The sequence below is a fragment of the Chiloscyllium punctatum genome, chromosome 9 (assembly GCF_047496795.1).
Source record: "Chiloscyllium punctatum isolate Juve2018m chromosome 9, sChiPun1.3, whole genome shotgun sequence".
Taxonomy (NCBI): domain Eukaryota; kingdom Metazoa; phylum Chordata; class Chondrichthyes; order Orectolobiformes; family Hemiscylliidae; genus Chiloscyllium; species Chiloscyllium punctatum.
In genome coordinates, this window is record NC_092747.1 from 24,657,815 (window position 1) to 24,681,247 (window position 23,433).

At 40.7% G+C, this 23,433-nt stretch overlaps 1 protein-coding gene across 1 annotated transcript; it reads left to right on the forward strand.

Annotated features, from left to right (window-relative positions):
• The first annotated feature begins 4,788 nt into the window (after positions 1-4,788).
• ndufc2 (NADH:ubiquinone oxidoreductase subunit C2) lies at positions 4,789-15,892 on the forward strand. The gene is made up of 3 exons (XM_072577052.1): positions 4,789-5,035; positions 7,332-7,475; positions 15,699-15,892. The coding sequence occupies exons 1-3, from the start codon at positions 4,897-4,899 to the stop codon at positions 15,746-15,748; spliced, it is 333 nt and encodes a 110-aa protein (XP_072433153.1). The 5' UTR covers positions 4,789-4,896; the 3' UTR covers positions 15,749-15,892.
• The last annotated feature ends 7,541 nt before the right edge of the window (positions 15,893-23,433 follow it).

The window sequence follows — 23,433 nt, forward strand, 5'->3', positions numbered from 1 at the left end:
ACCACTATAAATGCCGGAGGAAACATCACAGAAACTCTTCACAGGAGGCTCCCAAGCACGGAGGATGTCACCTAGACGGGACGAAACGTCTGCAACACAAATTCCCAGCTCAGTGAACAGAACCATAACAACGAGCACCCGAGCTACAAATCTTCTCACAAACTTTGAACACCTTGCTCTTGGCTGACAATTACAATTTTAAAACGGTAGTTTTCAGATTAATGCCAGCCACAAACTGTTTTAGGCTGAATTAAGTTTAATACAAATTAAATGTTTAGACTTAACCTGGATCTCCTCAATTCTGAGGAAGAGTCACCGGACCCAAAACATTAATTCTGCCATGTGCTGCCAGATCTGCCGAGCTTTTCCAGCAATTTGTTTGTTTTGGTTTATACCAGTCTGGTGTTTGTTGAACATTTTTGAGAAAGCTTTTGTGATGTGTTAATAATTAGTTTTTCTTGAGAACCAAATATATTTATGAATTCAGTTGAGTGTTTGTTTCCATTAACTTGCAAGCATTATGAATTGTAAATGTAACATGGAAAGGTGTTTATTTTATGAAGATAAAATCCTGTGGTTGAAATGGAATCATGGAGTAACTGTGATCTTAAAAAAAATTTCTTAAGAATGGAATAAATTTATTTTCTTATGTATAAAGGACTAGGCATGAAATTAGAAATGTCTGATAAACACTTGGAACTGACTTATATCAAATCATGAAATTCATTTTCTATTACATAAATAAATGTGTGTTTGCATTTTTGAATGTGTCTAACTTCCTTTTCTGAGTATTGAAGATCGTGCTGAAATATGCATACATTTAACATTCACCCATAAGTTAACAAAATGAAAATTGGTTGGGTGAGATTAGTGATTCTAAATAAAAACTAAAGAACTTGTCCTGAATTTGCATCTCATCTCGACCAATTTATCTGAGATCAGTTGAGTAAAAATCTTTGTTGCACAATAACTGTTATCTACTTGAACTTCACGATGGCTTTTGACAAAGTGCCGCACAGGAGGCTGCTGAGTAAGATAAGAGCTTCATTGTGTTTTCAAAAATAACATTTTAAAATTGAATTTTTATCACATGAATTTTTTTAACATTGCTTTTATATAGCCCTAAGCATATCTGCAGGAGGTCCTACAGTGCTTAACAGTTGACTAAGTATTTTTAAAGTGTAAGCAATATTAGCATGTACACCTTTGATTTCCTCCAGTTACTTGTCTGCACTTGTTTCATGAGTGATCTCTCCTCCATCATAAAGTTGGGACTTGTTCAAATTGCTGTTGACTGTGCAGTTCCATTCACAATTCCTCTAATAATGAAGTAGCCAATGTTAGCCTACAATTGGACCTGAACAACCTCCAAATTTGAACTGACAAGTGGCAGTTCCATGCTATATTTGTATCAGAATATGAACATCTTGTACAAGATAACGCCAGTGCCAAGTACTTAACCATCAACACTGTGGAGGAACAACACTGACAAAAACTTCAAAAACATAACCCATATCGATATCATGAAATGATACAGGATAGAAGGGAGCAATGATTTGTTGGAAAAGCACTGCAGATCAGGCAGCATTCGAAGAGCAGGAGCGTTGATGTTTTGGGCATAAGCCCATCATCAGGAACGATAAAGGGCTTATGCCTGAAATGTGACTCTCCTGCTCCTTTTGATGTTGCCTAACCGACTGTGCTTTTTCAGCACCACACTTTTTGACTCTGATCTCCAGCATCTGCAGTCCTCACTTACGCCTAGGAGCTTTCTACTGCCCCAATCCACTACTTTAAGGTCCATGTAAGAAATATAATGGTAAACTCATCACTAGTTTGAATAGATATTTTTATAATACTATATTCTGTTTTTCAGCATCCCTGTCACTGAGCCCTTAATCATTTCTCCTAAGACTATTGCATTGTGATGTTTGTACATTAGATGCACTGAGACAAATTGCAAATCCTACTTTGTAGCAACACCCTGTGTTATAACAAGTATTGCTCTTGCTCACTCAGTGTTCAAAAGAAATGGGGGAAAGAGTATAGGCCCCATATGTTCCCCTTGGGGTTACATGAAGGAGCCACAAGCTCAAGAGCTCTGGATATCTTGGAATATTCTGGACTGTATAAGGAGTTGAAGAGAGGCTTTTAGGAGGTTCAAAGGGAATAATTCAACAGCAGCGCTAAGTATAGAAAGTGCAGGGGGAGCTGTAAAGCAATTAGGAGAGCAAAGAGGGGGCTTGAAAAAAACTCTGGTGGGGAAGATTAAGGAGAATCACTAGATATTCTACAAGTGTATGGAGAGGAAGAGGATAACCAGAGACCAAGAGGGAAAATTACAAGTGCTCTAATCCAAAATTTTAATTCCTCTCTGGCCACAGGAAGTGGTCCCATTTTTCAAGAAGGATGGTAGGGATAAACCAGGAAATTACAGTCCAGTGAGGCTCACTTCAGTGGTGGGGAAACTTTTGAAGAACAGAATTAATCTCCATTTGAAGTGGCAAGGTTTGATCAGGGTGGGCAGCACAGAAGGTCATGCCTAACAAACCTGATTGAATTTTTGTTTTGGTGATCAGGTATATAGATGAGGGCAGTGAAGTTGGATTTCAGCAAAATCTTTTAATAAGGTCTCAGTTGGGAGACTGTTGAAAAGGGTAAAAGCAATTAGGATTCACGGTTACTTGACAAGACAGATTCAAAATATCTTACTGGTAGGAGACAGGATAATAGTAGAAGGCTGTTTATGTGGCTGGAAGTCCGTGTCCAGTGACGTTCCACTGGGGTCAGTTCTAGGTCCCTCACCTCCTGATATGGAAGAGAATGTAGAGGTATAAAAAATAAGTTTGTGGATGACACAAAGATTTGCCAGGTATCTGGTAGTGAGGAAGAATACCTTGATTGACAGGAAAATATAGATGGGTTGGTTAGATGGGCAGATGGAACTTAACCCTCAAAAATAAGGTGATGCACTTCAGAAGATATACCAAGATACGGGATTACTCAATAAATGGCAGGTCACTACGAAACTCAGTGGAACAGAGGGATCTTGAAGTGCTTGTCAACAGATCCTTGAAATAATTTGGGACAGATTAACATGATGGTTAAGAAGGCATATGGATATTTGCCTTGATCAGTCATTGGAATAGATTATAAGAGCAGGAAGGTTATGTTGAAGCTCTATGTAACTTTGGTTAGGCCACAGCTGTGTTCAGTTGTGGCCACCATACTAAAGGAAGGGTGTGATTGCACTGAAGGAGCTGCAGAAGAGATTCACCAGAATGTTGCCTGGAAGTGACTGCTTTAGCTATGAGGAGAGGCTGAATAAGCTTGTGTCATTTTCTTCACAGTAGAATAGGCTAAGGGGGGGAGCTGAGTGAAGTGTGTAAGATTATGGAGGGCATGGACATGGATAGGAAGCAGCTGTTACCCCTATTTGAAGGTCAATAACAAGAAGTTTAATGAGAAGGACAGGAGTTTTGAGAAGATTTGTGGCTCAGTGAGCAAACCTACATCCAGAAGGACAGGAGGTTTAGAGGGGATTCAAGGAAATTATCTTTCAACAAGAGAGTGGTGAGAGTTTGAAATATACTGCCTAGGAGTGTAGATAAACTGGGAAACCTCACAACCTTTAAAAAGTATTTGGGTGAGCACTTGGAAAAGTTATAACATTCAAAGCTATGGGCCAATTGTTGGAATGTGTCTATCATATAGGTAGCCAACAGCCCCGAGGTACCAAACTCCAATCAAGTTTGAATTTGGTATTTTGACAATATTAAAACCAATGAAATGATCTGATGTTTTAGGATATAAAACTGGGAAAAAATGAATAGTCGAGCGAGAACTGCCAAAAGACCAACAGATGTAGGCTGCTAGTAAGAACTCAGAGATACTGTCTAGACACAGAGAAAAAAAATCAACACTGACCTAGAGAGTAAATCTACAAAGGAAGATACAAAGAGAAGATTCGACAGCTGGCTGGTTTTGAAATTTGAATTTTTCAGTAAATCTTAATTGGAGGTTTTATCAGACCAGTATTGTAGAGGGGAAGGTAATAGATAAGTTTAGATAAACGAGTTGTAAATAGTTGTTAGTTAATTTTTTTTAGACTTTAAAAAGTAAAGTTGTTGCTGTGCTCTTCCAGCACCACTAATCCAGAATCTGGTTTCCAGCATCTGCAGTCATTGTTTTTACCTTGTTAATTTTTTACTTTAAATAGTTACTTTTGGGATAGTTCTTCACCTCTCGAATTTTCAGATTAAAGCATGGGGTAAATATTTTCAGTGTTACTCGTTTAAATTAGCGAGGGTTAACCCAGTGTCGCTCCATAGATTCTGAGTAATTAATGATAGAACTTAATACATTTACTTTTAGACATGGAAGAAAAAGTAAAATGTCCAAGTTTTCTTTAAATTGCCCTTCCTTCTCAGCGAAAAAATGTACCAGTTAAAATATATTTTAAAAAAACAACAATTTTAACTGTAAATTGAGCAGGTATTTTTTCCCCTCTGAATTTTATCTATTCTTCTTGTTCTAGTTTCAGGGGCTCTGACAATCCAAAAGTATGAACACTTATTTCCTTGCGACAATCATGGTTAAATGACATCCTTAAAGCTTATTTGCAATATGATTCTTAATCAATATTTAACTGGAAAGTTAACTGATCAGTGAATTTGTTTTATTTTTTAGTTGGGGGTTTATAGTTAAAACAGGCATCATGTGTGTTTGGAACATCAAGCAGCGACCTGACAGTAAACAGATGCCTTGGTGACCAGTGAGTGAGGCGGAACACTTGTTACCGGGTGCGGGTGTCCACCCGGAGCTGTGAAGGAAGCCGAACCGTCTTTGTTGCCCTTTGAATTGTCGTCCGGGTCGGGTACACGGTGACCGCTGGAAATGGGGCTCCTGCCGGTCGAGGCGAAGGTCTTGCCGCCCCCGGGGGTCGTCAACAGGAACAGCGTGTGGCTGGGGTTCATCGGCTGGACCACGGCGGTGCTGCAGAACGGCCTGTTCCGGCGGCCGCCGCTCAAAGCTGGTGAGTGAAGGTTAGGCAAAGCCCGAGGCTGTAGGCCCCGAGTCCTTCAGAGACAGAGAGGGCGGACGTAACAAAAAACATCATTATCGGCGAGAAGTCCCCTCACGTTCTTGTGCATTTTTTTCTTTCGTCATTGTCTGCGAAGGGAATGGAGGTGGGAGTCGGTTTGTTGTTGTCCACATGGGCAATAATTACTTCAAAAATTAATCCTGCAATTCGCACCAGCATCTGCCACTTAGTTTCGTCTGGCAATAACCTAAGCGATTATATGTGTCCTAACAGTTTGGTTTATATGGTTGTGAGGTATAACATCACTGGACAAATAATTCAGAGTCGTAGGCTAATCCTTTTTAGGGCAGAGGTTCCATACCCACCATTCCCTGGATTAGTGGTGCTGGAAGAGCACAGCAGTTCAGGCAGCATCCAACGAGCTTCGAAATCGACGTTTCGGGCAAAAGCCCTTTTACCTCCATTCCCACCATTGCAACTGGTGGAATTTAAATACAATTTTTAAACCTAGACTATAAAGTGTTCCTACCTCTGAACCAGGAAGTCTGCTGTAGAGGTGTGTGATAACATCTCTCAAAATACAATTTCAGTAATTACAACCATGACAATTTAACTGGGCATCCATGGGATTTGTGGGCTAAACTGTAGCCTACTGTACCAGGACTGTTTAAGTTGTAGTTTAATTAACAGTGAAGGAGAGCATGCTAGGAGCACTATTAGGAATACCAAAACTTAGTGTCAGTTTAGTGATGCTGCAGCACAAGACTAAACAGCAGAAGCAGCATGCAATAGAATTAAATGATTTCATGGATATCAAACTTAATCAAAATGATGCAAGTTGTCATTGAGCATGCAATCAAGTAGCACTGTTCTTGCTCAGCAGTTATCTACTCATTGACAATTGTCATTCTGCCTAGGCCATTCAATTCTTGGCCTCAATACAGCCTAGGTCTAAACATACACATAGGGGCTGAATTCCAGAGGTGAGTGTGATATCAAGGCTGCATTTTATAATATTTACTAACACAAGTACCATCCACGTGACTGTGACCATCTCCAATAAGAAATTGATGCTTGGCTTCATTGTTGCTGAATCACCGCTATCAATATTCTGGGGATACTACTGGCCAGAAACTCAGCTGGACCTGCTATATAAATACTCTGACTACTAGAGGTGATCAGATGGTGGGAAGTTTATGGTGAGTAAGATTCTTCCTGAATTTGCTTGTCCACCAAAGTGCAAGTGAGGCGTGTGATGGAATACTCTCTTTTGCGTGGATGAGTGCAACTGCAATTACCTTCAAGAATTGACACCATCCAGCACAAAGCTTCCTGCTTGATTGACGCTGTATCAGATATCAATAATATCCTTTCCCTTCATCAAAGATGTGCTATGTAACACATAAAAGATATCCGACAGCACCTTCCAAATTCTCAAACTCAGTCATCTGGACTGTTTCAGATTTGTGTTCCATCTGTTCAAGTAGAGCTATGTTAATAATGTGGAAAATTGCCAGGCATGTCCTGACCACAAAAAAACAGGGCAAATCCAACCAAGCTAATTACCACCTTAACAATCTATTCTCCATCATCAACAAAGTGATGGAAGGTGTCTTGGATAATGCCACCAAGAAGCAATTGGCAGTAACCTCACTTGCATTCAGTTTGGGATCAACGAGGGCCACTCAGCTCCTGACTTCATTAATATCTTGTTAGAAGCCACGGGTTTCGATCACCTTGATTAGCAAGGGCAGTATGGGAATATTGCCACCTGAAAGTTCTCCTTCAAATCACACACCATCTTGACTTGTTCCTTCAGTGTTGTTAGGTGGAAATCCCAGAATTCCTATTGGCACAATGATGTATCTTTGCCACATAAAATGTTATGGTTCAAGAAGGCAGTTCACCATCACCTCCATGGCAATTGGGATGGACAACAAATACTTGTCTAACTAATGATGTTCATGTCCCATGTAAGAATTTTAAAAAAACAAAGTTTGAATGGCAAATTTTGCTGAAACTGCTAATCATGAAGCTTGGCTAAACTCTCAACTAAACTTCAGGTGTCAGACTAAGGTTTGCACATGAAATGATGCATTCATGGTGTGTTCATATCACTCTTCTGTGCCAAACTTCTGTGAGTTTTTATATTTGGCAGAGCTGTACCACAGGATCTATTATTATGTAATAGGCACAGGTCAGTTGGAGACCTGGTGTTGCTGCATTCAGCCTTTGTTACTATTATTGAGTATTAGATGATGAGTGTATACTCTTTCTTTGTTTGCAGGTTTGCACCGGCAGCTTCTTTATGTCACTGTTGGATGGTTTCTTGGTTATTATGTCACCAAGATAGAAAATTATAAGACTGCTAAATTTGACCGTGAGATGATGGAATATATTCGGCAACACCCAGATGACTTTCCTGAAAAAGGTATGTAATTTGCTGAGTACAAATTAAAGAAAAAGAAAAAATGTATATAGTGTGTAAAAGGGTGTTTATTCTTTAGACAGTTGATGGACTAACCATCTCTCCAAAATCATTCTGCAATCATACATTTATAATGAAAGGAAAAATAATTTTGATAGGAAAAACCAGCAGATTAATTATATTCAAAGTAAGGCCAGTCTGCTTTTTAAAACTGTTAACAAATTTCCGGTATGGGTTACTGGTGTTTCAGTAGTGAAGTTTATATAGATACATTTTGGGGCTGCTTTTTTATGAATGTAGAAAGTAGGATTAGAAGTTTGCCTCTTTGTCCTGTTCTATGATTCAATAAGAGCAGTTGATCAGTTAGAATTTCAAATTCCACATTCCCACCTACCCCTGATAACTTTTGATTCCCTTGCCTAGCGCATATCAACCTACCTCTACTGCAGGGAGTTCCAAAAATCTCTTAATCCTCTGAGGAGCAAAGAACAGTTTTTTACTTACATTAAATGTGAGGGATCATGTGAACTTTGGCTGTAAAAACTGTTGATAATTAGTAAGAATCAAAGGGACCATTCTCTGTTGCTATGTTCACAGTGAAAAGGCTATAAATCCCCTGAAACCCATAGATATGTTATCCTTAACAAGAATGTAAAATGCTGTTCAGAAAGCAACACCTTTGTTTCTAAGATGAAAAGCAGTTGCATCAGAGATAACTAATTAAGCAGGACTAAGATATTTCCTTAGTCAAATCATTAAGAATCAAGTTACAGAACTTCCTATAAATGCAGCAATGTCACAGAATGGTGGCAGTTGCATCTTTGGTCTTGTGTAGAGTACAGCTCTCTGAGAGTTAAGGGAGCAAAGACGTAAATGTTACTAGGCTAGCAGAACAAGCAGAAAAAATAATAACTTTATTGTTCACTGTGTGGAATTCAGGTCAGTGCTAATGTTCAGTTTGGAGACACATGTGAAGGAATAAGAGGCTGGAAGATTTTCCCATCTTGGAGCTAGAGAAATAAATCTGTGGTGTTGAACAGAGAAATAGAGTTGGCCAGTGTCTGTAAAGCACCCATGAGGCCAAAAACTGTACAGGAGTTTTGGGAACAGACTGGGAGAAAGCAATCTAATAAGCCCAAGCTTGAGCTTCAAATTCCACAATTGTCAAGTGTTGAAGGAAACTAGGAGGATCTTTATTGCTGTGTTCAAAATTGTGAATAATTTTGACAGGGTAAACAAAGATATTCTGTTTAAACTATTTGTATGTCAACTAGGGGATCACAATATCAAGATTGTCAGCAAGATGAGAAGAAACATCATCTTTATTTGGAGAATAGATTCATAGAATCCCTACAGTGTTGAAGCAGGCTATTCAGCCTATCCTGTTGACACTGACCCTCTGAAGAGCATCCCACCCAGACCCACACCCTTAACCTATCCCTGTAACCCTTATTTCCCATGGCTAATCCACCTAGCCTGCACATCCGATACTATGGGCAATTTAACATAACCAGTCCACTTAACCTCCACATCTTGGGACTGTGGAAGGAAACCGAAGCACCTGAAGAAAACCCATGCTGACATGGGGAGATTGTGTGATCTCCATAAGACTGGAATCAAACCTGGGTCCTGGTGCTGTGAGGCAGCAGTTCTAACTACTGAGCCACTATGCCGTCCAAGTTGTTAGGGTTTGCACTGACTGAGTGTGGTGGAGTCTGATTTCATATGAGGTTTCACAAGAAAGTGATTAATTTAGAGGGCTGCGGAGATAGGGCTGGAGAATGGGACGAGCTGGGTACGTCTTTCAGAAGCTGATACAGACATAATAGGCCACTTAGTCTCCTTTGTTCTGGAAAATTCTGTTTCTTTCAGCAAAAGCTAATGGAAGGATGTGTCTTAATCTCTGTGCCTTTGAAAATGTCTGAAACACTGTGGAGAAATAAAAATGAACTGGGCTTTTTTTTTACACTTGTTCAAAGGAAGTGAGTGTTACTGGCTATTATCTCCCCTCACTAATTACTCAAACACTCCCTTCTGGAAATGCTGGAGTCCTTGGGGTGTGGATACATTTGCAATGCTGTTTGGAAGAGAGTCTCAGGATTTTGACAGTTAAGGAACAGCAATATAATTCAAAGTCAAAATGATGTCTGAGAAGGACAACTTGTTCCCTTGTATCTGCTGTTCATTTCCTTCTAGGTGATAGGATTGGTTCCAAAAAAGAGAATTGAATGAACCTTCATGATCTCATAATGTCTAAGGGTCCTTTTGAGCTGAATTAGGAAGTTAAGCAGGAGCTGAATTTTAACTCTTATCTCTTCACTAGTTATTGTATTAAGTTGGCAGTGCTTGCGTTTTTTAAAAGACAGTTTATTCAATCTCTTTCTGTTTAAAAATATGAACCGTTATTTAGTTTGTTCAGTTATTCATTGGTTATTCAAATTTCTCTTGCCATGTTAACAGCCTTTATAGAGATTGTAACATTGGGTGATGATCAGTAGCATGGCTTATTTGTTGGTTGTATTAAGTTGGATCAAGTTGGAAAATCTTGCTGAATTTTTCTCTCCAAATCTATGAGAATGCAGGGGATATAGGATTTGTTGTGGTTCTGTTCGTTGAGCTGGGAATTTGTGTTGCAGACGTTTTGTCCCCTGTCTAGGTGACATCCTCAGTGCTTGGGACCCTCCTGTGAAGCGCTTCGGTGATCTTTCCTCTGGCATTTGTAGTGGTTTGTATCTGCTGCTTCCGGTTGTCAGTTCCAGCTGTCCACTGCAGTGGTCGATATATTGGGTCAATGAGGCATGGCACTCATCCACAGATTCAATCAATAAGCACATCGACCTGGACCCAATATACCGGCCACTGCAGTGGACAGCTGGAACTGACAACCGGAAGTGGCAGATACAAACCACTACAAATGCCGGAGGAAACATCACAGAAGCGCTTCACAGGAGGCTCCCAAGCACTGAGGATGTCACCTAGACAGGGGATGAAACGTCTGCAACACAAATTCCCAGCTCGGCGAACAGAACCACAACAACGAGCACCCGAGCTACAAATCTTCTCCCAAACTTTGAAACCAGGTCTTGCTGCATATGGACATGGATTACTACAGTATCTGGGGAGTCACAAAACATGCTGAATGTTGTGCCATCGTCAGGAAACAACCCCATTTCTGACATGATGACCTGAAGTAATATTGATAAAGGAGCTGAAAATGCTCAGATCTAGGACATTACCCTGTGAAACTCTTGCATTGATGTCCTGGAGCTGAGATAATTAGCCTCCAATAACCATAAGGTTCTTCCCCTGTGATAAAATTCGAACTTGCTGAGAGTTTTCTTCCTGATTCCATACTCTAGTTTTGCTATGGCTGCATTTTGCTACATTAGCCAAACGCTGCCTTGAAGTCTCATCCCCCTGCCTCTTCAGGAGTCCAGCTCCTTTGTTCACATTTGAACTAAAGCTGATGTAAGTTAGGAGCTGAATACTGACGGAGCAGAATTTGAGTGTCAGTGGTTTCTGCTAAGTAAGTGCTAGTTGATAGCATTGTTGATAACTATTTCCATCACTTTACTGATGATCGAGAGTAGGTTGGTGGAGCACTAATTTACAGGTTGGACAGGGGCATTTATCCTCAGTGTTGGGTAGATACCAATGTTGAAGCTGTATTGAATAGCTTGGTTAGGGATTGACGCACATGCCGGAGCACAAGGCTTCACTGCTACTGCAGAAAATTGTTAAGGCCCACAGCCTTTGAATCAACCAGTGCCTTCAGCTGTTTTGTGATATTACATGAGAGAATCGAATTGGCTAAAGATTGGAAACTGTGGTACAGGAAATCTCTAGAAGTAGTAGTGGATCATCCACTCACCATTTCTGGCTGAAGAATATTGAGAATGTTTTAGCCTTGCACTGATGTGCTTAGCTCCTTTATCGAGGGTGAGGATATTTGTGGGGCCGATTCTTCCAGGGAGTTGTTTAGATTAGATTTCCTGCAGATTAGATTCCCTATAGTGTGGAAACAGGCCCTTTGGTCCAACAAGTCCACACTGACCCTCTGAAGAGCAACCCACCCAGACCCATTCCCCTATACCTAACACTATGAGCAATTTAGCATAGCCAATTCACCTAACCTGCACATCTTTGGACCATGGGAGGAAACCAGAGCACCCGGAGGAAACCCACACAGACACTGGGAGAATGTGCAAACTCCACACAGATAGTTGCCCGAGGCGGAAATTGAACCTGGGTCCCTGGCAGCAGTGCTAACCACTGAGCCACCGTACTGCCCTGTTTAATTGTCCACTCCAGTTCTTTGCTGGATCTGCAGACTTAGGTCTGACTCATTGTTTGTGGAATCATTTAGTTCTATCCATTATTTGTGATTTATGCCATTTGATGTGCAAGTAGTCCCATTTTGTAGCTTCATCAAGTTGACACCTCATTTGGTATGTCTGGTGCTGCACATGGCATACCTTCCGGTCCTGTTTGTCGAACCAGTCTTGATCCCCTGGCTTGATGGTAACTGTAGAGTGGGGATATGCCAAGCTGTGAGATTGCACATTGTGCTTAACTACAATTCCTCTGCTGCTGATGTCCCAAAGTGCCTCATGGCTGCCCAGCCTTGAGTTGCATGGTTTATTTAAAATCTATCTGAGTTAGCAGTCCAGAAATGCCACAGAACACAGTGGAGAGTATTCTCTATATACCATTTAGCATGTTGATAGTGCAGCACAACACGATGGGATCCTTTATGTGAAGATGGCTCTTCACCTTCACAAGGTCTGTGCAGTTGTCACTGTCATGGACAGCTGTTTCAGCAGCAAGCCTGTTGATGAGGATAAGGTCAAGTATTTTCTATGCTGTTTGGATCATTCACCATGGGTGATTGACATCCCCACCCAGAGTATATTCTGGGCACTTGCTACCCTTGTTGCTTTTGTTCAACATGGAGGAGAATTGATGTATCAGCTGGGGAAGGGTTCAAGAAGGAGTAATCAGCAAAAGGTTTCCTTGCTCCTGTTTGACCAGATGCAATGACCGTATGCCACTGAGCTGCTGCTGGGTCTTTTGGACAGGACATAGCCAGGAATGGTGATGGTTATATTTGGAATGTTTTCAGTAATCTGAGTGCCAAGATATTCCTTGATTAATCGGAGAGTCCGCGTTTCCACTTTTGGCACAAGTGTATGTATCTCTTCCAAATTATGCCATTTGTATTATACTAGCTGGTGGGGCTGTTGTAGCACAGTGGTAGTATCCCTGCCTCTGAGCCAGGAAAGCTGGGTGGAAGTCTTACCTGTACCAGACGTAATAACATGTCTGAACAGGTTGATTAGAAAGCACCAATACTGGCTAGTGTCTTACTGAGCGGAACGGCCCAGCTACTCTCATACCCACGCTGCTTTTAAATTTACATCTGAAATCACATCTCCGTAGGAATCTGTGTTTAAGTAAAAAGAAAAAGCAGAAATATCACCTTAAAATAGAAAACAAAATTGAGCCCAAAATTTCCTTTTAAATTAGAGCCATGGAAATGTCCCAACACTGTTGTGGGAATGTCATTACGAGGAGGGTGAGTGCCCCCTTGTGGTTATAGTTAGACAGTCCAGCAGGTGGCTCCACTGGCTTTCTATCTACAGAGCTAAATTTTGCAAAGGTTGGAAATTTAAAAACGTTATTTATTTTCTGGTGTTAAACAATATGCCATGGCAAGAAAGCAATGAATAATATTTTGAGTAATACGTGGCTACAATACCTGGTGAAATGCTTTCAATGTTAATATACATATGAAGCTAATCATTTTTTTCTTCTTGAAGTGCCACTCGAGGCCCCTTTAGTTGTTCAGCCAAGCCATTTCATAATAAAGTGGAATATGGTGCATTAATGTTTTTTTTCCCTGTGAAAATTTTGAAGTTCTTAAGTGAAGCATTATGGGCATAATTTCCAAAGTCTTTGGAAATCAATGGTATTGAGTTAAATGGCACCTTTTACAGAACTCCTTAAAACACCCTGGCATTGCATTTAACTACAATTATAATTGGGAAGTGAGGTAGTTTAATATTGGTAATGCTTTGAAGCTTCATGCCTTCATTGAATAGTTCTAATCTTAATACAACATTATTAAGAATCATTTGCACTTATTGGGGACCATAGACATAGACTGAATGGCCTACTTTTGTTCCTATCAAGTCTGCCCCACCATTCAATGAGATCATGGTTGATCTGATAATCTTCAAATTTATTTTTGTGCCTTTTTCCCATAACACTCAATTTGCTTACTGATTTAAAAATGTATCTCCACTTTGAACATGTCTGACAAACTAGCCTGAAATCTCTGTGTGAGAGAGAATTCCACAGGTTCACTACTCTGAGAAAAGAAATTCCTCCTCATCTCCATCTTAAATGGGTTACCCCTTATTCTGAGTTTATGCCCTTTGCTCCTTGACTGTCCCCCAAGCGAAAACAACCTTTCGACATCTAATTTGTCAAATCCCCTAAGAATCATGTTTGCTTTAATAAGGTCTGCTGTCATCCTTGGAAGATAGGAACAGGATTAGGCCATTTAGCCCCTCGAGCTGGTCCTACCATTCAATGAGATCACTGCTGATCTGTGGCTTAACTCCATATACCTGCCTTTAGCCCGTATTCCTTAATACATGTGCTCAACAAAATATTCAGTTTTACAATTAACAACTGAATAACATGACATTTAGTTATGGATTGCCACCCTGAAAATGCCTCCGTATCCCAACTCTCTGTCAACTATTATTCCTAAACCCCACTGAATGCAGGCCCAAACTACTCAATCTTTTCTCATAAGACAGTCTGTCTATACCCAGGATCCAGCTAGTGAATCTCCTCTGGACTGCCTCCAATACCAGTTTACCTTATTTTGGATAAACCTTCGATAATGGGGCCAAAACCTATGTTCCAGTTGTCAGACTAGTGTCTTGTATAGTTTTAGCAGGACTTTCATATTTTATATTCCATTCCTTTTGAAATAGATACCACCATTTTATTTGCCTTCCCAGTACCCATGGAGCCTGTATGCTAGCTTTATGCACAAGCGCTCTCAAATCTCCTTGTGTTGTAGTTTTACATAATCTTTCCCCGTTTAAGTAATATTCAGCTCCTCCATTCTTCCTGCCAAAGTGTATAACCTCCCATTTTCCCACCTTGTATTCCATCTGTCAAGTTTTTGCACACTTACTTAACTTGTCTATATCCCTCTGTTAACAAGGTGTTATCCTCACCGCTTGCCTTCAATCAATTCTGGTCATCTGTAAACTGGGCAAACTTTCCACATATGTGTTTTTTTTAATATATATAACATAAACAATTATGACCCCAGCACTTATCTCTGTACCACTCCACTAGTTACAAATTTGCCATCCTGAAAATGTCCACTTATCCTAACTCTTGTCACCTATTACTTAACCAGTCCTCAATGCAAATATACTATCTCCAGCACCATAAGCTCTAATCTTATGAAGTAACCTAATACATGGTATTTTATCAAATGCCTTATGAAAAGCCAAATATATTGTATCCACTGCTTTTCTTTTACTTATCCTATATGTTAAATCCTCAAAGATTTCTAGTAAACCTATCAGGCATGATTTCCCCTTCCCTGCAGTCAAGCTGACTCTGGTTAATCATATGAGGTATTTCTAAATGCTCTGCATTTAAATCCTTTTTCCCAATTGCAGACATTAATGACTTGGCTTTGGTTACCTTTTTTTTTAGTATCATTCTCTTTTTAAATACAGATGTTATGTTGGCATATGTCTTTTCTAGAATCTAAGGGTTCTTGGATGGTTACTACCTGTGAAACTATTACCTCTATAGCTGCTGTTTTGAATATTTCACGTGTTCCATCAGCTCTGAGTGGGTTAGCTCAGTTGGCTAGATGACCTGAATGTGATGCAAGATGGCTTCACACCTTGTTCTAGCTGCAGCAGTTCATGGAGGCTTGCCTTTCCTCACACTTACCCAGTGATGTTTCCTAAGTTGTCTGTGGCCAGTTGTCCTTCTCTGTAGTGGAAAGAAATATTTATGGTCTTTTATAGACAATAGCAAATTACCTTGTTTAGTTTAGCCTAGTAACGTCCACTGACACATCCACACCAAGAACTGCAACTTTTATTTTGGGTCTGCTTGAAATTGTTAGTTACTATTAAATATTTTCAGAATGATTGATAGTTGTTTTTCTTTTTTTTTCAGAAAAAAAGACTTTCGCAGAGATTCTGGAGAATTTTCATCCAATTCGTTAAATTACTCGGCAGTAATTCTTAGTTGCCTATGTTGGGTAATTACGATAACTCTCAGCACTGTCTGTCATCTATTTATAAAAATATACCGTGTGCTGATGGTCTTTCTCATTGTAAATTACTTTATAATAAATTATATGAAATGACTGTCCTGTTTTGTTTAATCCTGATATTAAAGGATAGCACATTTTAATGCAATCAGGGCTAGTTTTATTCACAAAGCAGAAAGATAGTTATTGACCTCTGATCCTTTTTGTGCAATGTGGTAATTTTGAGGCAGACAGTAAATAGATTATTGCAATACAGTTTAAATAACCTTTGAGAAATTTTGGCTGGAAATGATAGAAATTTTGGCTGGCACTCTAACAATCTATTTAAAATAGTCTATTCCTGCTTAACATTTTTAATATCTACTGTCCCATTTTTATTAAGTGCTATATAAATGTTTATGGAAATTTGACACCGAACCACATGGAAATATTAGACTAGGTTCCTTACAGTGTGGAAACAGGCTCTTCGACCCAACCAGTCCACACCGACCCTCCGAAGACTAACCCACTCAGACCCATTTCCCTCTAACTAAATGCACCGAGCAGTATGGGCAATTTAGCATGGCCAGTTCACCAGACCTGCTCATCTTTGGACTGTGGGAGGAAAACGGAGCACCCAGAGGAGACCCACTCGGGCATTGGGAGAATGTGCAAACCCCACACAGACAGTCGCCCGAGTCTGGAACTGAACCTGCGGCGCTGGTACTGTGAGGCAGCAGCAGCGCTACCCACTGAGCCACCATGCTGCCCCATATTGAGGCATATGAATAAAAGTTTTCATCAAAAGGTTCATTTTAAGAAGTGAGTTAAAGGAATGTACAGCTTTGATCCCTGATCATATCAGTTAAATCTGAGTTGCTCAATAGACTAAATTTTAAGCAGGTATTTTGAGAGTTGCAGATTTTGTTCCTCTAGCTGCAATGCCAACTTCAGTTATGGAGAGTCCTCCAGGCCAGAATAATTAAATTACGTAAAAGGGCTTCTCTGCTGTGTCAACTACTTAATGTTTGAGCTAAAATGAATATCTTTATTCACGTACAAATTTATAGATTAGGAGCAGAAGTAGACCATTTGATTGCTGACTTTATAGAAGGTAAGATTCCTGAATATTGTAATCATTCAATGGCACTGAGTTTAGAGCAATAAGGGTCAATGAAAATGTAAAATTAAAGTGCATGGGTTTGGGGCTAGTTTACAGACATGGATAGAGTGGCAGCCAGTGACTTATAGGCTACCATTGGGATCAGTGCTTATACATAGTTCTGTCATTTAAATATATGTTGTGAACAAAATGTAATATCTCCACATTTGTAGATGACACAGCTGGATAGGAGGGTGAATTTTGGGGATGCAGTGATGCTTCAGTAGCAGCAGTGCGTACTCATCTACAAGATGCACTGCAGAAATTCATCAAAGATCCTTAGCACCTTCCAAACTCATGGCTACCACCACCTAGAAGGACAAGGGCAGCAAATACATGGGAATACCACAAACTGCAAGTTCCCCTCCAAGCCACTCACTATCCTGACTTGGAAATACATCGCAGTTTCTTCAGAGTCGCTGCGTCAACATCCCAGAATTCCCTCCCTAAGGCCATTGTGGATCAACTTACAGCACATGGACTGCAGCAGTTCAAGAAAGCAGCTCACCAGCACCTTCTCAAGGGCCACTGCAGACCGGCAATAAAAGTGTTGGCCAGCCATGGATGCCCACACTCACAAGTGGGGGAGAAAAATATTGTCAGGTTGACTGAAGGTGCAGTATAATGTGGTTAAATGTGAAATTGAAGGCAGATTTTCTGAATAGTGATAGATTGGGAAAGGAGGAGGTGTAACATGACCTGGGTGTCCTTGTACACCAGTTGCTGAAGGTAAGTATACACATCTAGCAGGTGGTAAAAAAGGCAAAAAGAGTTTATTGGCCTTTTTATAGTAAGAGAATGCAAGTACAGGACTGAGGAAGTCTTGCTACTATTGTACAGTATCTTAGTGAGACCATACCTGGAGTATTCTGTGTAGTTTTGATCTGGCACAGGATGTTCTGGCTATGGAGGTAGTATAACGAAGGTTTACCAGACTGATTCCTGGGAAGGCAGAACTAACACAAATCAATTTAAAATTATACTCACTGGAGTTTAGAAGAATGAGGGAATTACCTCATAGAAAACTATATAAAATTCTATATAAAACTATATAAAACTAGACAGGGCAAAAGCAGGAAGGATGTTCCTGATGATCAGGGAACCCAGAACCAGTGGTCGAGATCTAAGCATGTGGGGCAGGCCACTTAGAACTGAGGTGAGGAGCAGGGTCCTCACTAGTGAGGGGTGAGTCTGGAATTCTCTGCCACAGAAAGCATTTGAGACAAAAACATTGAATGTTTTCAAAAAGGGGTTAGATATAATTCGTAAGGCCAAGGGTCGGGGGAGAATGTGGAGATAAGTCTATAGAGTTGCATGATCAACCATGATCATATTATATGGTGAGCAAACTCCAAAGGGCTCAATGGCCAACTCCTATTTTTTTTGGTTTCCAAATGGTGTAGGCTGAATTTGGGTATATTCCCCGCTGCTTGGTTTTCAATCTGAGCTCAGTTGAATAGGACAGTGCAGAGTAAAAGCTATGATTATTTCCCAAAAAGGAAATGAAAACCGAATGAGTTAAAACTTCTACTTCCAAGCAACAGAAGGGAGTCAAAGCATGGCTCCACTTGCCTTGTTGTCTAATTTACAATGTTAATGCCTAGAATCAGAGTCCTAGCAATAGAGAGAATCTATTCATTGCATCAACTCCATGTTAGTTCTCTTGAAAAATAAAACCAGCTCTGTTCTCACTAATCCCAGAACCCTGTATGTTTATTTCACTTGAGTTTTCTTTTGAAATCATTTACCAATTCCACTTCCATCCAACCATTATCACTACGTTTGCATAATGAATTGCATTGGTGTCCTAAAGGGAAGCCTCAAACAGAATTTCACTTGTATTAATATTTTATCTTGCTACTGATCATAACTCCTACAAATGATTCTGTTAATAGTGTGCTCCAGGTGGATAGATTTTCATGTTTGATATTTCTAAATACGCATCTGTTATGCCTTTCTCCCATGTTGCAAAATTGCAGGATATGTGCTTACAATCACCTTGTCATGAAAATATCTGAAAATGAGTGTGCTTGCGATTGCCAGTTGTACTTTATCAATTGTATGAATTCACACTGGGATGCCAATTTGGACAGTTAACTTTGTTACACCAATACAGGTAGTTCTTGCATAGCGCAATGGTTGTGTTCTTGTGCAACCCCAAATTTTGAAAAATCCAGCTTTAGAAACAGCGCTTAGTGTTGGTGATGTTAAAAGTTCACCGTTTCGAAACTATGTCCTGAATTTGTCAATCACGCTACAGCAAATTTGCATTAATGGAATGCCGTAATAGCAGAGTAGTTTGTAGCTAGAGACAGACCTCTCAATGCACTGCTTTCAGCATATGGGTAATGGTCATAGAGCATTAGATTGCCACAGGACTATGCCTACATCAGTAAAACTATAGGAATTCATTTTGTGTTTTAAACGGCAGCCGCAGCTTAACCCACAGAACTCAGCAGCTGCCGGTCCACCCACGTGACCGGGAGATGGGAGCCAGAGGACAGATCAAATCCACACTAGGCCAGACACTAACCATGACTCATAGACCGAAACTCCGGAGCTAATTAATATGGAAACCAATCTCCTAATCAAATCAAGAGACTGACTGAAACGCCCTCATATTCATCAATACAGAACCATCCTGACACAAAGGGCAGGCATCCACCAGACAGGAACGAACAGACTAATACACACCAGCACCCCAAGGGAACAAAGGGGGGTGCTAGCCTCCAGCCCTCACAGAGAGAGACACAAGCAGATAGTACCCGGACCTGTTTACATAATCCAATTAGCACCCTATTGTGTGTACACTGCAACTCTCCTGGGACGGCAGAAAACCCACCATTTGCACCTACTCCAGTGATGATGGGGAACTATCATCCCATTCATACTCAAAATTTGTGGGCGGCACGGTGGCACAGTGGTTAGCACTGCTGCCTCGCAGCGCCGGAGACCCGGGTTCAATTCCCGCCTCAGGCGACTGACTGTGTGGAGTTTGCACGTTCTCCCCGTGTCTGCATGGGTTTCCTCCGGGTGCTCCGGTTTCCTCCCACAGTCCAAAGATGTGCAGGTTAGGTGAATTGGCCATGCTAAATTGCCCGTAGTGTTAGGTAAGGGGTAGATGTAGATGTAGGGGTATGGGTGGGTTACGCTTCGGCGGGCCGGTGTGGACTTGTTGGGCCGGAGGGCCTGTTTCCACACTGTAAGTAATCTAATCTAATCTAAAATCCTCACATCCTGAAAAAGAAAGGTATATAATGTGTAGCAGCGCGCGGGAACAGCAGAACAGCCGAGATTCAGACCTCGGTTAGTCTCCGCCGGTGTTACTGTATCAATAAACGTTACCGATTATTGAACCGCACTCTGGGCTCGGACTGATAAGGTCACCCCTCAGTCTCCAACACTCCAGGGAAAATAGCCCTAGCCAATTCAACCTCTACCTATAGCTCAAATCCTCCAACCCTGACAATATCCTTGGAAATCTTTTCTGAACCCTTTCAAGTTTCACAACATCTTTCCAATAGGAAGGAGACCAGAATTGCACGCAATATTCCAACAGTGGCCTAACTAATGTCCTGTACAGCCTCAACATGTCCTCCCAACTCCTATACTCAATACTCTGACCAATAAAGGAAAGCATACCAAACGCCGCCTTCACTATTCTATCTACCTGCCATTGTTGTAGTCAACTCAGATATCAGCAGCTTTAAATTATTTCACAAAAGATTAAGCAAATAATTTAATCCTTTCAATTATTTTAGCTTTCCAGATCTTTCAAATGAAAGGCAAGCAGACATTTAGAAATAGGAGCATTCTTCCTCAATTTCATTATAGACCCAACTTACCATGACATCTTTTCTGAATATATGAAAAGTAACTGACCTTTACATTCAAACAAATATTTCAAAATGTATTGATGTCTTTAAGAAGGCAACCTGCCAAACAGATAATGAAGGACAATTTCTCAATGGATAAATAAAAGTTAAGTGGTCACTTATGTTTGAATATGCTTAGGCAGATCTTGACTGTGGAAATCTGGTGTGAAAATTCAGAGATTGCAGGGATGTTGATACTGAGCAATACTGGTATGACTAAATAAAGGGAAGCAGATTGGACTAGTTTAGTTTGGTTTTATGGTCGGAATAGTCTGTTGAAGGGTCAGTTTCCATACTGTATGACTATGACTGCTTTTTTCATGCAATACCAAATCAACTCATTCAAACCTTTGTTAGTGTAAATTGTAGAAGCAGTTTTGAGGATGATCTTTGTCTCAAGGCAACTTTACAGAGGAATTCAGTAGGAGAAGTCCTATAGATCAGAAGATAACATTCTCAATTTCATTCGTTAGTCGTATAGAATGTGTAATTTTAAAAATGCAAACAAACTGACCTGTATAGAGTCACAGAAAAGGAGATTTTAAAAATCAGGCAAAAGTAAGGAATTCTGTATGCTGGAAAGTGCTGAGACTCACGAACTTTGTTCCTGTGTGTTTTACCCAAGTTTCAAACTAAAATAGAAGCAGTAAAAATGTGTACACTGGAAGATATGCAGTTCTATTTTCTATGTAATAGGAATTTAGTGCTGACATCTGTATCCAAAGTACACTAAAAAGGAACTTAATTGTAATACACTTATGATACTCCTTCATATTTCTGCTGCTAATGGCCATATTAGTCTGAAACCGTCGAATCTTAATTGATATCAGAAAATAATCCGACTCAGGCCAAATTAGTACTTGGATGGGAGACTGTCTGCATATGTCATTGCAGTAGGAAGTCTCTTATGGTGCATTGGTAGTGTCTTTACCTTTGAATGAGGAGAATGGAGTTCAAGCCACATCTGCTCCAGAAGAGTGTAATTGCATCTCTGAACAGGTTGATTCAAAAATGTCTACATTTAACAAAGTGTAAACTGTTCTCAGCAATGCGGAAATACATCGTATGCCTTTAAGTATGAGCTCGACACTATTCTCAGCACTACATTCCAGAAAAATTGGCTCCCTTCAGTGCTGAATTTTTTCATTGACATTGAAATTAATTGAATTTATTGGCACATGTACCAAGGTACAGTGAAAAGCTTTGTCTTGTGAGCAATACAGGCAGATCACAGAGTTAAATAGCATAGATAAGTTAATAATGGGTAAACAGCAGCAAAACACAGGTACAGGCAAATGTTAAGAGTTTGTGTCCATTCAGTATTCTAACAACAGTAGGGTAGAAACTGTTTCGAAAACGGGTGATGCGTGTGTTCAGGCTTCTGTACCTTCTCCTCGATGGTAGAGGTTCCGAATGCAGGTGGCCTTTCCTTGACAGTGGGCCTGGTAGATGGATTCTAGATATGGGGGTTTGGCCTTTGTGATTATCCAGGCTGAGTTCACCACTCTCTGTAACCGTTTCCGATCTTGAATGGTACAATTGTCATCCAGGTGGTGATACATCCAGACTGAATGCTCTTGATGGCGCACCTATAAAAGTTGGCAAGGGTATTCACCGTCATGCCAAATCTTCTCAGTTGCCTGAGGAAGAAGAGACGTTGAGCCTTTGTAACCAGTGCGCCCACATGAAGAGTCCAAGAAAGCTTGTTGCGGATGACCACTCTCAGGAGCTTGACACTCTCCACTCATTCCACCTCGGTGCTGTAAATGTGTAGGGAGACATGAATAACATCCCGCCGAAAGTCGAAATGAGTTCCTTGGTTTTGCCGACATTGAGAGCTAGGTTGTTCCCAGTGCACCATTTTTCCAGGTTTTCCACCTTCCATCTGTAGTCTGTTTCATCGCCAACTGAGATTTGACCAACTATGGTGGTGTCATTGGCAAACTTGTAAATGGCAAAATAGCATTATTCTGATATTTGGCGATGCTGTCATGGGTATACAGCGAGTACGGTACAGGACTCAGTACACACCCCTGGGGGGCTCCAGTGTTGAGTGTTAGTGATTCAATTTTCACTGATTGTTGCCTGTGGGTCAGGAAACTGAGGATCCAGTTGCAGAGAGTGGGGCTTAGTCCAAGATCACTAAGTTTAGTAATCAGTCTCGAGGAGATAATAGTGTTGAAGGCTGAACTGTAGTCAATGAGTAGGATTCTTATGTAGCTGTTCTTGGTGTCAAGATGTTCTAGGGAGGAGTGAAGGGCAAATGATATGGCATCTGACGTGAATTTGTTGGTCCGATAGGCAAATTGGAGTGGGTCAAGAATAGTGGGAAGGCTGGAGTTGATTAATGCCATGACCAGCCTTTCAAAGCACTTCTTGACCATTTACGTTAGGGCCACTGGGCAGTAGTCATTGAGACATGCTGCATGAGCCTTCTTAGGCACAGGGATGATGTTGATCCTCTTGAAACAGGCAGGGACAGTGCCTGCTGCAGGGAGAGGTTAAAGATGTCCAAGAAGACCTCTGCCAGTTGATATGCACATGCTCTGAGTGCACGGCCTGATACAGTGACTGTTGGGATAGGTTCATCAGGACTTGTCGGAATAGGTGTTGCCTCTCTGC

What these genes read in the sequence shown, in the direction of transcription:
- ndufc2 (XM_072577052.1), top strand. Translation starts at nt 4,897, where the DNA reads ATGGGGCTCCTGCCGGTCGAGGCGAAGGTCTTGCCGCCCCCGGGGGTC. An exon ending in GCGGCCGCCGCTCAAAGCTG is followed by an intron (nt 5,036 to 7,331) that starts GTGAGTGAAGGT and finishes CTTTGTTTGCAG; the next exon opens with GTTTGCACCGGCAGCTTCTT. An exon ending in AGATGACTTTCCTGAAAAAG is followed by an intron (nt 7,476 to 15,698) that starts GTATGTAATTTG and finishes TTTTTTTTTCAG; the next exon opens with AAAAAAAGACTTTCGCAGAG.